General features: G+C 42.8%; 1 protein-coding gene across 1 annotated transcript in view; it reads left to right on the top strand.

Annotated features, from left to right (window-relative positions):
* The window catches only part of LOC105809587 (myomegalin-like), a 131,033-nt gene that overhangs the window by 75,085 nt on the left and 36,953 nt on the right, over positions 1–18,995 (top strand). The window contains exon 4 of the mRNA XM_012643426.1: positions 5,530–5,666. Within this exon, the coding sequence (XP_012498880.1) occupies positions 5,530–5,666 (137 nt within the window). The remainder of the gene's footprint in view (positions 1–5,529; positions 5,667–18,995) is intronic.

The raw sequence follows: 18,995 nt of genomic DNA, 5'->3' as shown, positions 1-18,995 counted from the left end.
GAGCAAGACCTCATCTCTATAAAAAGTAGAAAAATTAGCCAGGTGTGGTGATGTACACTTGTAGCCCTAGCTACATGGGAGGCTGAGACAGGAGGATCTCTTGAGCCCAGGAGTTTGAGGTTGCAGTGAGCTACGATGATGCCACTGCACTCCAGCCTGCCCACAGAGCAAGGCTCTGTCGGAAAAAAAAAAAAAGCTATAGAAAACAAACAAGTGAAACAAAATATAAGCCATAAACAAAGAAACAAGATCCTCTTCCTGGTTAAGCAGTTTCTTGCCCTCCCTGATCTCCGCTGCCTTTCTCCTCACCCTTTGTCCAGAGTGAGCAAATTCCAGGCTCCGCACCCTGACCCCTGACAGTCAAGATCTCCCTAACGTGGCTCTTATTTCCTGTCATCTTGGGTCCCTTGTTATAGGACAGCATGTGCCCTGTTTCACGCTGGTTGGCCCTCTGCACCCTTGCTTAGGTTCCACTGCCTGGATCACCTCATATTATTCTCCCCACTGCCTATCCAAACCCGAGTCATCCTTAAAGGTGCTAAAGTACCAGTTCTTAGTGGAACTGTCCCTGAAGACCTCTCCTTCCTAATTTCTATAGTTTTTACTATTTGTACAGATCATATTATCCATTGTAATTGGTCACATATTATTCAAAACTCTTATAAAATGTCCAGATTTTGAATTGTGTATTAAAGTTAGTCTGTTAGAATAATTTATTTTACTTATAAAATCATCCTTTTATAAGGAAGAATGCTATTATATATGTTTTTCATTTTAAAACATCTGCATAGTCTTGCATTCAGGTTGAGTTTTATTCATCCAATGAGGTCAAAGAAGTCAGCAGGTTAATTATTCATCCATTCTTTAATTCAACAAATGTTTATTGAGCACCTACTGCATTTCAGGCACCATTCTGGGAACTGGTGTTACAACAGTGAACAAAACAGGCAAAAATACCAGCTTTCTCATGAGGTTTATGTGCTAGTGGTGAGAGACAGACAACAAAATAAATAAGTAACTATAACATTTTAAAGGTGATAATGCTACAGAATGAAAAAACAATGGAGAGGGATTCAGAGTGCTGGAGTGAGGCATGAGACAGGTTACAGACTTAAATAGGTGTTCATTTCACTGGGAAGGTGACATTTGATCAAAGACAAAGAAGGTGAGCACTGAATCATGCAGCTATCTAGAGAAAGAGCATGTCAGAGAGAAGGGTCAACAAGCTCAGGGACCTCGAGGAGGGAACCTTTTCTTGCTTGTTGTTTTGGAGAAAATGCAAGGAGAAACAGGGTTGCTGGGGCAGAGTGAACAGGGGCAGAGTAGTAGGAGAAAGCAGAAGAAGTAATTGAAGGGCAAGGAGAGGGTTCCAGATCATGTAGGGCCTCGGGCCTTACATGTTGATGAAGTGACGTCACCTTTCGCTCTAGGTAGGATGGGAAGCCAGTGGGGTTTCCAGTGGAGGAGTAATCTGACATATTTTAAAAGGGTTACTGTAGCTGCCATGCCAAGAATAGACTATAGGAGAACAAGAGTGGGAACAGGGACACCAGTTAAGGGGACTATTCAAATAATTTAGGGGGTAAATGATAGTATCTTGGACCAGAGTGGTAGAGGTACCCTTGGCATTGGTGGTATACGGACTCTCTCTCTCTCTCTCTCTCTCTCTCTCTATATATATATATATATATATATGAAAGATAGAAATAATAAGATTTGCAGACAGACGAGATGATGTGTAGGAAGGAGAATGAGTCAAAAATGACTCAAAGGTTTTGGCCCAAATAACTGCAAATATTGAGTTGTTACAAATTGAAATGGAGTCCAATGAGGGAGGAGCATGTTTGCTTGGCAAGATCTGGAGTTCGGTTTTAGACATCGCATGTATGAGATGTCTGTATTCAAGTAGAGATTTCTACTAGGAAGTTAGATATAAATTGGAGTTCAAGGTCAGGGTGGGCATATAAACTTAGAAATTTAAATGAACAAAACATCATTTTTCTACCCATTCTAGAATAAGCATTCTAGCAAATGTAGTTTCTTAGGAACTATTTAAACAAACCCTCCTGTATTATTGGAAAACGAGTATAATGCAGGTGAGCTAGCTCAAATGTAACAAAGCAAATCGGCAAAACAGATAGTGTTTATGGAAGACTTATCTGTTCATTAATTCTATAAATATTTAGGGAGTGATTTCTAAATACTGTGCAATAAGAATACAAGGACAAAAGTATGCCTTGCCAGCCCTCCAAATGCTCTAATCTGGGTGAGGTGATTGTAAACAGGCTCTGACAGCACAATGGGATGAATGTTATTGGAGAGGTCTTCTTAGGCTGTTGGAGAAGCTGTAGGAGTATATAAAGACATACATGTCATTGACCCTTCCCTTGGGCAGCTTCAGATTAGCTGGAAAGATTAAACATATAAAAAGTCAAATAAACCTAAGAGGTATAAATAACTGTTCATGATCATAAAAGCAATATCATGAGGCAGCATATGAACACTTGTCAAATGCTAATATTTGCCTTAGGAGTATTAAAGAGAAGTCTTTTCAGGCTGGGGTAGCAGGGAAGGCTTTGCTTGGGTGGCATTTGAACTAAGACTAAAGGAAAGAAACAAGGTGTCTTGAAGAGATGTGATGGAGTTTCCCCTTTATTCTAAGAGTGCTGACATGACTGTGAAGGGCTTTAAGGAAGGGAGACGACGGGGTAAGATTCGAGTTTTGAGAACATTGCTTTGGCTGTAATGTGGAGAACAGATGGCAGGAGTGGATTCTAGGACACACGATAGGGGCTACTGCAGAAGTGTTTGCTGTGAGGTTTGTTGTGAGAATGGGTCGTTCAAGTTGAACTATTTAGCAAAGAGTTCGATAGATAGAGCTGGGTCACAGGACTCGGCTGGAGATTTGGGGGTTGTTTGGGAGGTAAAACTATAGCCCTAAAAGTGTATAAAACCTCTAAGGAAAAAAGTGTAAAGAGAAAAAAAGTAGAAGGCTAAGGATTTACCATCATTTAAGTACTCATTTTAAGGAGCCAGCAAAATAAACACAGAAAAGGGACCAGAGAGACAGGAGAAGGGCAAGGTGTCACAGGGCGTGAGAGGAAAGGGCATAAATGTGCAGAAAAATCTAGGTTGGGTATTCTTATCCAAAAGTTTTACTTCCCATAAAACTTTTAATGAATTATCTTAGGTGATAAAGAAATACAAGTAGACTGCCAAGGCATGATTAAACACTAATCTAGAATCTAGCCGTCTGGCTCCTCTTGAGCAAAATGGAGGTGATAAAAACTAGGTTATCCCTCTAAGAGCTTAGTCCAGGAAAGGACCTTAAAAATCACCCATTTCCAACCACTTCATTTTATAAATGAGGACAGTTAGGCCTCCAGAGAAGTGCACCCCTAAGGTTACACAGTTATTTAATAACAGAACTGGGACCAGAAAAGAATCTTTTGAGTTTTAATTTAGACTTTTCTCTTTTCATCACTGTCTCTAACTAAGCCTAAATGATATTTTTTTTTCATTCTAAGAGTAACAGATTCAGTGAAAATAGTTAAATGAATTTTAAATGTGTAGATTTTTTTAAAAATGAGAAATATTTTGGCTTCAGTCATCAACTGCCTATCTATTGTAAGAAATGTTGCCTGTTTATAATGCAAATCTATTTGGGAGAATGCGCAGTTCTAATTTTGCCCTCCGGAGGCCACTTTATTCACTCAAACATTTTCTATCTGTCAAGGCAAAGTGCAAATTCAACCCCTAGTGAAGCTCCGCCTCTCATAACCCCAGTAAGAATGATCACTCTTTCTTCTGGGTTCCCATAGAGTCAATGTTTTTCAAACTGCAGACTAAAACTTATTAGTGGGTCATGAAATCAATTTAGTGAGTCATATGCATAAAGAGAAATAGAAGATAACAGAGTACATCACATATAGTGATGGAGACAATTACTTTGCGAAACGTTTACCTCAGGTAAGAGTGGGTGTATGTGTACTGGATTGCAATGTAAAATGTAAAAAGTAGAAAAACACAGGTTTGGAGCATTATGGTGGAAAACACATCTTAACATACAATGATCAGCTGTAAGGCCACATATCTCTTTAAGGGTTGGGACTATCTTGATCTGTGTCTCCCCCATGCCCAATATACACCTGATGGGTACTCAGGAGATACTGATTGGAATTATTATGAAGATTTGAGAAGGAATTGGAAGAATGAAAAGCAGGTAGGTTGGAGAGGAAGTGAGTGCTTGAATCAAGTATAAACTTTTTAGTTTCCTTTACCTTGGATGTCAATATTGATTTTTTTTTTTCAACCTACTATTATTGCAACCAAGAACCTGTGTTTGGTATCTGTGCTGTGGGGTTATCGCCAGTCACCTTCAATGTCCCATGTGATGTGGTATAAATAATACTTCCTGCTAATGTTGCAGCTGTCACTCAAGGATCTCAAATTGCTTTACAAGCAGGATCTGGTGATGAGTGCCTGGCTCCACTTGGCAGGTGCCAGAGTTAAGAACCAGTGACTGGCTGAAATCCTTGGCTCCGGGACGACGGCTCCCTCCCTCTCGCCCTCCCACACTCTCTTCTGTCCATTCCTTCTCCCACGGAAGGAGGAGCCCTTGCCCCTGCCTCTTTGTGAGCTTGGGGAACTGGTGAACAGTCTGCAAAGATTCCACTGAGCTAGAAGATCTGCTCTTTCTCTGGGGGTGGCTGTGGTGTGTCAGGAGGAGGTTCGTGGCAATAAAGGCTATTAATTTAACTCCCTCAGGAATTGAAAAGTGGGAAGGAAAACTGCAAAGGAACTGATTAGAGGGGAGCTCTGAATCATCAAAGGAAATTAGAGACTCCTGGTTAGTAGCTCTTCAAGATTTGCACCTGGCAGAAAGGGGCTATTTGATATGTGGTCCCCACTTTGTGGGCCATTTTGTGTACCTGTGGTCTGCTCCGTAGCAACCTTATTTCTTGCTTCTGGCCACGCTTCTTTGGATTTCACTGTCCAAATCAGCCACCAGGAATTTAAGCACCCCCCCCCCCGCGCCCTTTATTTCCTTCTCTCCTTTGCAGCCCCACTGCCACCTTAAATTACTCACCTTCACCTTTTCCTGGAAGCTTCTGGGGGTCAGTCTCCTCTCTTCCAAGAAGCTGTTAACTGCCTACAGTTGGGCCTGGGAGACTCCAGGAGGGTGACAGCCGAGCCCTGGCTTGGAGTCGGGTTACACCACTTGTGTCTGAGTTCACGAAGTATGTTCCTGTCGGGGATTCCGCAAATATCTCCCTGTGGTAAAAAAGGAAAGTGCGCTGCGCTCCAGCACCCAGAGCAGCCAGCCCAGTCCCGAGACCCGGAGAGCGCGCCCGCAACCGGGGCCATGTCACCATAGCCCCGCCGCGGCCCCAGCCTCAGCAGCGTCCCCGCCGGCTCGCTCCATGCCGCGGTGCCGCCGCGCCGTGTTCCTAGGGTGAGGGGGCGATCGGGCATGCTCCTCCCCATGGGTTGCCCACCATGTCTAATGGATATCGCACTCTGTCCCAGCACCTCAATGACCTGAAGAAGGAGAACTTCAGCCTCAAACTGCGCATCTACTTCCTGGAGGAGCGCATGCAACAGAAGTATGAGGCCAGCCGGGAGGACATCTACAAGCGGGTGAGTGCGGGGCTGGATGCTCTGGGGTAGGGGCAGGGGCCGGGCCAGGGCTCATTGGCCCCCCTGTCGCTATGCCAAGGCTTTTCCTAGCTGGTGCTGTGCTAGTTGGCGAGAGGGGCGGGGTTCCGTCCAGGTCTGGTCACCTGAAGGCCATGTGACCTTGGACAAGCCCATCTCACCTCTCTTTCGCCTGTTTTCTACTTCTCTGTAAAGGGAGGGGGCTGGATTAAATCAGAGGCTCTCAAACTCTGGTGCGGAACCGTGCGGAACGATCGTCTTGGGGGCTGGTTTAACATGCAGATTCCAGCCTCTGATTCTGATTTGGTAACAGGATAGGGGAGCTTGGAAATTTGCATTTTTAAACAAGAGCCCTGGAGGTGACTGTGAGGCAGATAGTTTCCAGGCCACACAATCTGCTAAAGAAGCTGGAGAAGGGCGGCTTATAGCTCTGACTCAGTGGGGCAGAGATGATGCTACGGAGGCAAGTGCTGAGGCTGAAGGCATTTCTGTTCCCTGAAAAATTCATGTTTGTTTTTAAAGATGACTATGTAGATAAGCTTTGAAGACAGAATCTTAGGCACTTTTAGTCTTAGGAAAAATTCACCTTAGGACAAAGAAGAGGGTACCTGTGGAATAGCAGCTGGTCCCAGATGGGGTGGGAGGGGGAACAGCCACTTCCCTAAAAGGGAGGGCTGTCTTGATTGATGGGTCAGTGATTGGGGTGGGGAAGGAAGACCAGTGGATTGGATTGGTGGAGCTTAGGGTGAGATGAGACCGCATCTTGGTAAGAAGTGCTATCTATCACAATTAGGCTATGGGTTACAAGGATTAAGCTTCCTCACTGGCCACTACAATATTGATTTCCTCAGCCCTCTTAGCGTCTGGGCAAGCAGGACCTGAAGTGGCCCAAGTGGCCTGGAGCTGGTTGCCCTTGACCTTATCAGAGATGCTAAATCGTCAATTGTTTACACCAGAGGACTACACAAATATTATCATTTTCTACGTGTGCCCTGTCCTGTCAAGAGGAAGGTTGGCAAGCAGTAGGGGCTGCTGGGTAGCATATTGGATCAGAGGAATAGCTGGTGTCTGTGAGACCCAAATGATTATTTGGTAAATTTGGTTAATGTGAACAGCTAAATCTGGGGGATTTGACTCTATTTCTTGTCTCTCCTGAGTTTCCATGTTTTAATCTGAATCTTCTAGAAATTGATCCAGACTCACCTTTGATCTTTTATGTGGCTGTATAATGAGTGTGCCCCAGGTCAAGGAGGATATTGCCTAGTGAGAGACGGAGAGGGGGGAGGATGAGAGGCAATGTGTGCCTCAGGGTAGGAACAGTGAATGAATTGGCTCACTGTGCAGAGGGAGGAAACTTTTCCTATTATCTGTCTTCAAAGCAAAGCTGAAGGAAGGGGCAATTTCTGAGATAATTTGAGGGAAAGGATTTTTTTTTAGCTTCAATCGAATGACTGCCTGAATCATTTGGTCTCACTCTATGCTCTATAATGGCTAAAGATACAGTCTTCAGAAAACGCTTTGGGTGGGGTGTGAGAGGACAGCATTTCTCTCCTGGAGAAGTGTGATTAATGAGATTATAGGAGGTGCACAGGGTGTGGAAGGAGTGAGTCACAGCATATTGTCACATGTGGAGGTGACAACCGTTTAGCTCGACTCTACTATTGCTGTGGGTTTCATACAGGAAGCGAATGTGGCCTTCTTTCTACCTAGTCTTACCTGTGAGCAGTGTAGTCAGGCAGCTACTGCATCATATGATTCGAGGAATCTCAAACCACTGTGTCCCCTTCTTTCGTCTCTCACCAAATCTTTGTTCAATCTGCCTGTTTATTGCATTATTCTTCTCATTTGGATATGATTATTTGAAAACCCTAAAGGCTCAGGTTAAAATGCTCTTATTATTTGGGAAGCAGAACACATAAAGCCCTTATCAATCATTTGCACCATAGTTGCAATGAGTCTGTCACACTACTTTGCGATGAGGGGTTGACAGAAACTAGGACAGTTGCGTTTTGATGGAAGGACAAGAGATTGGGAAACCACTGCATTAGGAGCTCTGGACAACGAGGGAACCTGGGCAAGTTACTTAACCTCTCTGAGCCTGTTCCAGCCTCTGTAGAACTGGCATTAAGAATAATGCCACCCAGTTGCTGTGAGCTAGGATGATGGCAACACAGTGAGACTCTGTCTCAAAAAAAAAAAAAAGAATAATGCCACAGGCACCGAGAATTATTTGCTGTATGAATAAAGTAGCAGCCATGAAGACGAAATAAGACATATCACTTTGTAAACTTAATAGCATCATACTTATGTGAGAGGGTATTAATTATATTCCTACTCATGCTAATAGTTATTATAATACTTTAAAATGAAGAAAAGATTTGACTCTTTTTAATCTCAGCCTCATATATCCCCACAAATGTGTCTTAAATTCATCCTTGTTATTCACATTCCACAAGGTTAGGAAGGTTAATTAGCAGCAACGTTGGTAAAGAGACATGTCTAGCATCACGTGGTTTATCAGGTGGTTCAGAGAAGAGAACTTAGAGTCTTGTTCTGTTACCAAATTTAGTAACAGAAGTTTGATTTTTCTGTTACTAAGAAACAGAATTTTCTTGGTTCTCATTTTTCAGATTTTTCTTTAGTATTGGAAGGACTTCTTAAACATATATATATAGTAAAAACATTAAAGTACACCCAATTGAGTTAGAATCCACAATAATCTTAGTGCTGTATGCATGGTTTTTTAAAAGAAAACCAATGCTTGCAAAACATATATAATATAAATCTATTATGAATACTAATTATTTCATTGTTTTATATTTTGTTGAGATATTTGTACTTAAGAGTGAAAAATTACTGTCTTAGTGAGAGACAATCAAACATTTCACCATGATCACTTCAGGAAATATAGGAAATTTGGGGAGAAGAGGACTGGAGAGAGGGTGGTGTCTTTCTCTTTGCAAGTGCCAAGTCCCCTTAGGTACTTGATTGAGGGAGAGACTAAAATAGATATAATCCTTGTAAAGGAAGCTACAAGGATTTTTAATTGTAAGAGAAGTTGTAAGAGCTACAGAGTTATGTAAAAATCTAAGAGTTATCAACTTTAAGTAAATAAAAAAGGAGTTAAGGGTTTCTCTCTTTTAAGCTGTTTATAGAATTGAGAGATAATCTTAAGAATCATACTAGCCATGGATTAATAAGATAGTATCAAATTATACATAAAAATTGGTTCATCGAGACTGGCTACTTTTCCATTGAGTGTTTAAGGTAAACAATCCTTTAAGCTTCAATTTTTTAAATTTTTTCTTCAAAAGGAAGAGGCTGTTTACACTCGGCACAGATAAACTGGAACGTGTACCTTCATGATTAGATACCGCTACCCTCTCTTGGTAGCAAATATTAATTGTAAGTTCAGTTTTTTTGAAAGACAATTTTGAACATACAAAGCAAGCAAAGGAGAAATTACTGCAGTACGTATAGCTCCTGATTCTGGAGCAAAGTAAAGTGAAAAATGCTGCCAGTGGTCCACAGCTGAGTATGGCCCACTCCTAGGGAGACTGGCTTGTTAGCATTTCTGGACTGCAGCTGCTGTGGTAAGTAATTTCTGGGTGGCAACTTGGCTGGCTTCCTCATTGTTGATTGTCTAATCCTGCATCTTTTCGTATTAGCCGAGTGTGCCGCCACTGGAAATGTATCTGACCCTGGAATTCGTGAAATCCACTGCTGTGTGGTAAACACCCCATGTGCAAACAGCACTCAGAACCATCATCCACTGTGTTTTGCCTCATGAAAAGTACTTACTTGTTCAGCTTGTGTGAATTTATTATTACCCAAGGTTGCTTTAAAAAGGATTTAAGGTTGTATTCTAAGAATGGAACTTAAAATCTGACAGGGACAGATCCAATAGCAAAACGGTCAGGAGAAACAGGAAGTTGTCATCCTGGACCAGATAGAGGTAATGATAGGGTATAACTGAATATGATAGAATTGACGTTGAAAGGTTAAAGTGGGTTTGGTCTTTAGCTAGGAGTTGAGAGAGTTGTATTCCAATGTTTTAAGACCCTTAAACTGCCTGACTTCTTTGAGATTGAAACTTATTTGGTTTTCTCATCTTTGAGACTGGATGATACTTTTCCTGAGCAATCTTTAAGGTTTATACATAGCATACTTCCATAGCTATGGTAAACAGCCTGCTGATCTTACTTGCCTGCCAGATTGTCATTGTTTCTATTATTCTGCTATTCCTAGGCATGGTAGTGAAGAGCTATGAACCAGATAAACCTGGCATGAAATCTTGGTTCTACCATTTACTACCTGTGTTAACTTGGGCAAATATTTTAATTCTTATTAGTTGAAGTGAGTGTAGTAATAACACCTATTTTATGCAGTCTAGGGGAAGATTAAATGAGTCAATTATTTGAACTCAGCACAATGCCCATCACATAATAAGCCCTCAATAAATTTGCCATTATTATGACAAACCGAAAGACAACAAAAGTATTCAGATAAGTCCAATTAGTGGACACATTCCCTCTGGACTATTTTTTTTATTCCAAATCAGTTTCTTTTTTTACTTTTTTTTTCTTTTGAGACAGGGTCTCTCACTTTCACCCAGGACTAGAGTGCAGTGGCGCAATCATAGCTCACTGCAATGTCAAACTCCTGGGCTCAAGTAATCCTCCTGCCTCAGCCTCCTGAGTAGCTGGGACTACAGGCCTGCACCATCATGTCTGGCTAAGTTTTCTATTTTTGTAGAGACAGGGTCTCACTCTTGCTCAGGCTGGTCTCGAACTCCTGATCTCAAGCAAGCCTCCCACCTTGGCCTCCCCGTGTGCTAGGATTACAGGTGTGAGCCACCGTGCCTAGCCTCTTTTTCTTTTTTTTGAGACAGAGTCTCACTGTGTTGCCCGGGCTAGAGTGCCGTGGCGTCAGCCTAGCTCACAGCAACCTCAAACTCCTGGGCTCAAGCGATCCTCCTGCCTCAGCCTCCCGAGTAGCTGGGACTACAGGCGTGCGCCACCATGCCCGGCTAGTTTTTTCTATATATTTTTAGTTGTCCAATTAATTTATTTCTATTTTTAGTAGAGACGGGGTGTCGCTCTTGCTCAGGCTGGTTTCGAACTCCTGAGTTCAAACAATCTGCCCGCCTCGGCCTTCCAGAGAACTAGGATTACAGGCGTGAGCCACCGCACCCGGCCCTTGGCCTCTTTTTCTTCAATAGTGGATTTTGTATCATTTGTTCTGTTTGTCTCAATTCTGCATTTTAGTTTGCCTGTATATATAGTTTGTCCCTATTGCATCAAATTTGCCCTGGCATCCTCAGATACAAAGGTTCCTTCAAATATAATAACTAAGAAAGGCTAGGTTTGTTAAATTTCTTTTTGACTCATTGAAGATGAGTCTATTTTCATTAGTCCTAGCCTGATTTATTTAGGCTTTGGGAAATATGGTGAGAACAGTATACATGCAGACTTACTGTACTAAGCACCCAAAAGTTCAGGGAGATTCAGAAACCCCATCAGGCTATACAATTTAGAAACCTTGTCTTGAACCAATGGAAGGCTATTAGAGAAGGATGAGTTTCTTAGAGGTTTATAAAAGGGTACGGACACAAGTTTTGGATTCAGTAAGGAAATCTGAATTTTCTTTCTTTTTAAGAGATAGGATGTCAGGCTGTCACCCAGGCTGGAGTGCAGTAGCATGATCATAGCTCACTGCAGTCTTGAACTTGGGCTCAAGTGATTCTCCTGCCTCAGCCTACCAAATAGCTGGGACTACAGGCATGCGCCAACATACCCAGCTTATTTTTAAAATTTTTTGTAGAGTCAAGGTCTTGCCATGTTGCCCAGGCTTGTCTTGAACTCCTGGCCTCAAGCAATCCTCCCACCTCAGCCTCCCAAAGTGCTGGGATTACAGGTGTGAGCCACCACACCTGGCCCTTCTTTTTGAGAATGGAAGTTGGAAGAAAGCAAGGAGAATTCATTCATTAAGTTTGTAACCAATATTTATGTTCTTGGTTAAAAATTTTTTTGAATTCCATACCCATTAAGATGGCTATTAATCATAAAAAACAAAATAACAACTGTTGGTGAGAATGTGGAGAAATTGGAACCCTGTGCATTGCTAGATGGAATGTAAAATGGTACAGCTGCTGTGGAAAATTGTATGATGACTCCTCAAAAAAGTTAAATATAGAATTACCATATAATCCATCAATTCCGCTCTGGGTACATACCCCAAAGAAGAGAAAACAGGATTCAAACAGGTATTTGTACACCTACGTTCAGGAGCATTAGGAGCATTGTTCCCAATAGCCAACAGATGGAAACAACCCTAGTGCCCCCTCACAGATGAATGAATAAACAAAATGTAGAATATACACACAATGGAATATCATTTAGTCTTAGAAGGAAATTCTGACACATGCTATAACATGGATGAAGCTTGAGACTATTATGCTAAGTAAAACCAGTCACAAAAGGACAGATATGATTCCACTTATATGAGGTACCTAGAGTAGTCAAATAATAAAGATAGAAAGTAGAATAGAGATTGCCAGGGGTTGTGGGGAGGAGGGAATAGGGAGTTGGTGTTTAATGGGTGCAGTGTCAGCTGGGGAAAAAGTACTGGAGATGGATAGTGGTAATAATTGTACAACAATGTGAATGTACTTAATGCTACAGAACTGTATACTTAAAAATGGTTAAAATGGCAGTAGTAACCAAAACAGCATGGTACTGACATTAAAAACAGACACATGGACCAATGGAACAGAATAGAGAGTTCATTACTGGGAAACAAATCTGAAACTAAATTCTGGGGTGGAAATTAATTCTAATCCACTTTCAGTTATCCCCTCGGTAATGTCTACATGATTTATACTTCTGCATGAACTTATTACAAAGCCACTTCTTCCTAGTAGTTATGTGCATCCTGTTTTACGCACTGATAGAAATAGCATGTTACAGTGGACAAAATAGGCATTCTAAGTTCCTGTCTTGAATGTTTCCCTTATTTGTAATATCCCCTGGGCCATTTGTTTGCTCATGCTTGCACACATGCATTCATGTATTCAACCAAACATCTATCGATTATGTACTATAGGCCAGCTGCTGTGCTAGATGCTAGTTTTGAAGGATGTCAACAAATAAGCAAAAATGGTATAATGAGGGCTACTGTATGTCAAGTTTTATTTAATAATTGAATCTTACAAGATAGTAACACAACAAGGAATGGGGAAAGGCATTTCTGACAGAAGAATATGCAGCATGTGCAAATGCACAGAGGCGTGCAAAGGCATGTGTGACTGCTGCACTTCCAGATGTTCAGTATGGCTAGAACATGTGGTATGGAGGGCCCGTGGTGGTGCTCAGATGAGAATGGAAGCAGGGAACAATTGTGGACAGCTTTGGATTTATCCATTCATTCATTAATGAACATTAATTGGGTACCTGCTATATTCCAAGTACAAGATGAATGAAATACAAGTGAGTGTGGCACAAAGCAGTAATGGAGATATGTACAAAGTACAAGGGAACTCAAAGGAGGCACTTCTGTCCCAAATGAATAGAGTAGAGGGAAGGACTATTTGCAAAGGATTCTTTGAGATGCCCTCTGAGCTTTTTCTTCAAAGGGAAATAAGCATTAGTCAGTCAATTGATGGCGATGTGCTGGAGAGGGGTTTTACCATAAGTAAAAGCCTAGAGGCAAGAAACCATAGCATGTGTGCCCGGAATTATAAGTGGTTTTGAGTCACTGAATTTAAGTACTAGGCGTAGAATGAGGTTGAAGGATATGCTGGGCACAGTCCTTTGTTTCAATTTAAAGAGTGTAGACTTTATCCTAAGGATGATAAGGAGTCATTGGTGGGCTTTAAGACGCTGGGAACATGCTGGATCCCTCTGGTGGGTGGGGAAGGTGAATTCAAGAGAGAGAAGGCAGGAAGTCAGGAGAACAGACTGGCCAAGCCAAAGAATATATGAGGGCCTAAATGGGGGCTGTGGCAATAGAAATAGGAGGGAACTGATCTTTGAAATATTTAGGAGGTAAATTATCTGTAGGACTTGATGATTGATCAGGATGGGAGAATCGAGGGAAAGGAATCAAGAGGGTGGCCGGGCTAAGACAAGTCACTTTTTCCGGGCCCCTGGGTCTTTGTGTTTAGAGTGAACGGGCTGGACCAGGATTGACGCTGACATCCCTTCTAGCTCTGAAGTTCTGTGATTCTGGGCAGCCTCTTTGGGTGTTCTCACCCTGACTTAGGTAGTTGCCTGCCCCCTCCCAGCCTCTCAGCTTCTCTGATGTCTTCTCAGGAGGAGCAGTGCCAGCACAGCTGAGATGGCTTTGGAACTGCCAGCCTGTGTCAGGGAAATCTAATGCTGTTACCAGGTAGCTGGAGCTATAATTAGCCTGGTTACTAGGGCAAAGCTGAGATTCTGTAAGCATGGACTGCCAGAAGCAGCTTTTCCCTACTGGATGAATTTACTTATTCGAAGGAACAAAGTTGGTATGGATGGGGTGTTTTTAATGTGCTTTTGGAGAATTCACTTTGCCCAGTGTATAGGATATGTTAAAAGCAGGAAGTGTGTTTGTGCTGGGGCTGATCAACATCTTGTCTAGGACAGGAGGAGGGGGCCAAGATCCTCCTTTGATCTGTTTGGATAGCAGGAAAGAGACTGACTTTTGCTTGAAGGGAGATACATAAGAACATAGAATCACCGTTTAGAGATGTACAGGATCTTGAAGATAATCTTTGCTTTTTAAGAAAACTGTTTATTTTAAAATATGAATAATTTTAGATTTACAGCAAAGTTACAAAAATAGTACAGAAAGTTCCTGTATGCCATTCTCTCAACTTCCCCTAGTGAGTAAACCCTTCGTTTTAAAGATAAGGAGATTGAAGCCTAGAATGGTAAAGTAGTTTGCCTAAGGCCACACAGCAAATCAGTGGCCACTCTGAGACTAGAATCCAGGAGGCCTAACTGCCTGTCCAGGCTGCTTACGATGGCCTCTGTCGTCTTCAATAAAAATTCAAGAAATTGGGCCTGGTACGGTGGCTCACGCCTGTAACCCTAGCACTCTGGGAGGCCGAGGTGGGAGGATCACTTGAGGCCAGGAGTTCGAGACCAGCCTGAAAAAGAGTGAGACTCCGTCTCTATTAAAGATAGAAAAATTAGCCAGGCGCCGAGGCATGTGTCTGTAGTCCCAGCTACTTGGGAGGCTGAGGCAGGGGGATCACTTGAGCCCAGGAGTTTGAGGTTGTGGTGAGCTGTGATGACGCCACTGTACTCTACCCAGGTGACAGAGCGAGATTGTCTCAAAAACAAACAAACAAAAATTTATGCGCTTAGGCTAAAATAGAACACACACAGCAGGGACTAGAGTAATTCACAGATAAATGATTCTGCACCCTGTGCCTACTGCCAAAAGAAAAGATTTATTTCCTCAGCTTACATAAGCCCTCCCTAGGAGTTTCATCCTTATGTTTTCAAAAGCCACTGTGAACGTATTTTTTTCTTTTGCTCTGCTTCCTGCTCTGGCCTTTGCGGTCTCATCTAAGCAAGTTCAACTGCGCAGAGAAGGGAGGCTCTGTTATACGTGGGGAAAGCACAGAGTGGGGGTTGGTGCGAACTGGAAAGGGGCCCGCCCTATCATGTTAAATAGCAGCTAATCCACCCACACCCCAAAAGACAGCGATCCGGCTTGGTACATGCCGTTCTGTGGAGAGCTAAGCAATAGTCAGGTGGCTTTTTGCCAAGCAACTTTAGAAGTGACTTTGGGCCACACTGGGCAGTTGCCATCCCTGTTATTTAGAAACTTGGCTTGAAGAGACTGGGAGTGAATGAAAGGCACAGGCTGCCTTGTAGTGCCAGCTTTCATATCCCAGCCTCATGTAAACCCTGCTGCTGCGAAGCCACCTCTTTGTGCACACAGGGCCTTAGAAAGGCCACAGAGAGGCTTCTCACAGCCCCCCGGGTAAGTGGGAAGGAGGCTGCCAGCATGAAGACCGTGATCTGGAGCTGCAAAAGGCGGCACTGGTCAGGGGCCTGATGTAAGCTAGTTCTCCCAGGTCACTTTTTCTTGGTTAGTCTCAGCTCTTCTCCCTGAGGCCACATAGGTGGTTGCCTCTCTGAGTTCCTCCGTTAGCCCTCCCTGTCCAGGTTCTCTCCAGCTGAGCTGAGTGCCTGCTCCATACAAATACAAACGTGGTCTTGCCGACCTAGCACAGCTCAGTTGATGCCAACAGGGTACGCTGTCATCATTCTGCTTCAAGATCAGGAACTCCCGGGTCCAGAACTGGATCCCAGCGTCTTCCTGGTGTAGGAATCAAATGAAGGTAGTGAACTTCTAGGACTCAGAGGAGTTGATCCTTTAGAGGTGGGGAGCAGTATTTGTTCTAAGCCTTATTCTTTCTCTCTGGCCCCTTCCAGTCTGTGGGACTGTGGGGAAGCCCAGCTCGCTGTCAAACCATTTGGAGCTTCAGAGGACTCAGAGTCAGGGTGGCAGTAACCAGTGCCTGCCATCCTCTGCACAGCTGGGTGTGTGAGCGGATGGGTTCCTTCAGCTGTGTGGAAGCTCGGCTCTACAGGGGACGTGTAAAGGGGGCTGCCATGAATTGCTACAGTTAGAGGACAGTGACGGTGATATCAATTGGGAATGGAATTCCACCTCAGGCTTTCTGCGTTGGCTCTCCCCTTCTAGCTTCCTAATTTCTGTCTCTCCTCCTGTTTCCTCTGCTTCTTCAAGGGGCTAGGGTCTTGATATAAGATGGAGGAAAATAAACGGTCATGAGGAAAACAGCCTGAGGACTCCTCCTCTATCATCTGTATCTACTTATCTCCAGGAGAGGCTTTTATGTCCAGGTCTTGTCCCATCTTCTGGTGGTAGTGTCCTTCCCACTCTTAGGCCCTTTCTGTCTGCCTTTGCCCTACATCTTCTCTCCTGTTTCCAGACTCTCTCGTACCTGTGGAAAGTAAATGCTCACTTCTTCCTGTTTAAATCCTGTGGGGGAAGAGATCCATTTAGTGTTTACTATGTGCCAGGCACCATATTATGTGTTTTTCACATATTTAATCTCACCCATATGATGGCCCTATGAAGCAAATGTCTTGTCCCCTTTTTTCACAGGACCAAATTTGCCCTTAATACTCTCAGGGAGTGTACCTGGTATCCCAGCAGCTACATGGCCTAATTCTACAGTTAATAAGCAAGGCCTTGGTACATTCTTTATAATTTAAATTTAGTCACTCTTTCAAATGCAAATGATGCTTTTCAGTCAATAACTCTACATTGTAGCAGGTCTGACTGAAGAGAAAGAGCTCTAGTAAAACGATACCTATTTTTATGGTTGCTTTCACCAAGACCGTGGCAGGAAGAGGTGGCATTGTCTTATTGATGCATCTGCAGTAAAAGGTGACCTCAATTTTACTTGTGAAATAGGTGCAGACTGTTTTGTGAAATGTGATAGAACCTGGGCTACACTTATCCCTATCTTTGCTCTTTTAGTCTTGTACTGAGTTTGGTATGGAACTCCAGGAATGCAAAGGAAATAGGAAATTACTCAAACCAAATTAAAGATTAGAAAATGAAGCTTATGAGAAAAAGGCAATGCAATAAGAATTTTTCACTTTGGGGAAAACAGACTTATAGGTGATATAATAGCGGATTTTAGGTGCATGAAGTGTCAGTATATGACAGGTGGTAATTAGCTATTCTTTGTCCCTACTGAGGATAAGAATACGTCAATCCTAATTTAAACCTAAACAATAGGCTTCATTCATTTAAAAATAAGTATTGAGCCCCTACTATGTTCTGGACTCTATTGGAGGTGGTTGGAGTATATATCAATGAACAAAACAAATAGGCATTCCTGCCCTCATGGAGCTTATATTTTATCATGGGTAGGCAGATAATACATAATAAATATTATAAATAAATAAAATACCTAGAATGTTGGAAAGTGAAGGTCCTCTTAGGGAAAGAAAAAAAGAAAAGCAGAGCAGGATAAGGAGTCAAAAAGTACAAGAGCGAAGAGTAGGTTGCAGTATTAAGGAGTGGTCAGGAGAGGCCATATTTAGAAAGTGATTTGAAACACCCTCCCATGCTGGGCACAGTGGTGGGAGGATTGCTTGAGCCCAGGAGTTCGAGTTCAGACTGGGCAACATAGTGTGACCCTATCTCTAAATAAATAAATAATATACAAACACCCTCCCACACCCATTCCACACACCCCTGAACATTTATTATATCACAGTGTATGTGGGTCAGGAATCCAGGCACAGTTTAGCTGGGTTCTCTGCTTAGGGTCTCAGTAGGCTATAACCAAGGTATTGGCCAGGCTGCCTTCTCATCTAGAGGCTTGACTGGGGAATCTGATACTGAGCTTGCTCAGGTTGTCAGCAAGATCCATTTTCTGGCAGCAATGGAACTGGGGGCCCTGAACTTCTTGCTAGAGGTTGGCTAGAGGCTGTCCAGAGTTCCTGAGGCCACCTACTGTTCCTTGCCATGTGGGCATTCCCCATGTGGCCACTTCAAGTCGGCAAGGAGAGGCTCTAGAGAACAAGTCTGCTAACAAGACAGCGTCTTAAAACTTAATGCAATCAACAGAGTGACATCTCATCATCTTTGCTGTATTTTATTGGTGAGAAGCAAGTGACAGGTCCTGCTCATACCCAAAGGGAGAGGTTACACAAAGGCACGGACACCAGCAGACAGGGACCATGGGGAACACATTACAGTCTGTCCACTGTAAGATGGTCCGTCCATAACCTTTTACTTTCTTTTGTAGCTGTGGGATGGAATGGGAAGTAAATAAACTTGAGAGTGACCAGTCGGGGGAAGCTTTGTTCCTGGGTTTACCTGCACCCCATTTATAGCCTCCAAGTTGACCTGAGGTGATGAAAGTATCCTGGATTGGTGATCTCCATGCTGAGCTCCTCATTCGCCCTTTGCACTTGGCTGTGTGCATTGCCACTTCCTTTATCATTTTTGTTTTTTCTTCATCTTTTGTTAAAATCACCTTTACTAAGTATACAGTTTGATGAGTTTTAACAAATATATACAACTGCGTAACAACCACCACACTATCAAGATATAAAATATTTCCCAAAATATTGCCATATGTCCCATTGGTGTCAATCCTCTCACATTTCTGGCTACAGACAACAATTGATCTGCTTTCTGTTTATAGATTAGTTTTGCCTACTCTAGATTTTCATATAAATCATGCAGTATAGACTGTGGTATCTGGCTCTTTCACTTGGTATAATGGTTTTGAGGTTCATCCATTTTGTTTGTATCAGTAGTGCTGATTTGTATTTTTATAATTATTTTTATTT

This window comes from Propithecus coquereli, unplaced genomic scaffold, assembly GCF_000956105.1.
Source record: "Propithecus coquereli isolate 6110/MARCELLA unplaced genomic scaffold, Pcoq_1.0 Scaffold197, whole genome shotgun sequence".
Lineage (NCBI taxonomy): Eukaryota > Metazoa > Chordata > Mammalia > Primates > Indriidae > Propithecus > Propithecus coquereli.
The sequence above is the reverse complement of the archived record's forward strand: the minus strand, read 5'-3'. Positions and strand labels throughout refer to the sequence as shown.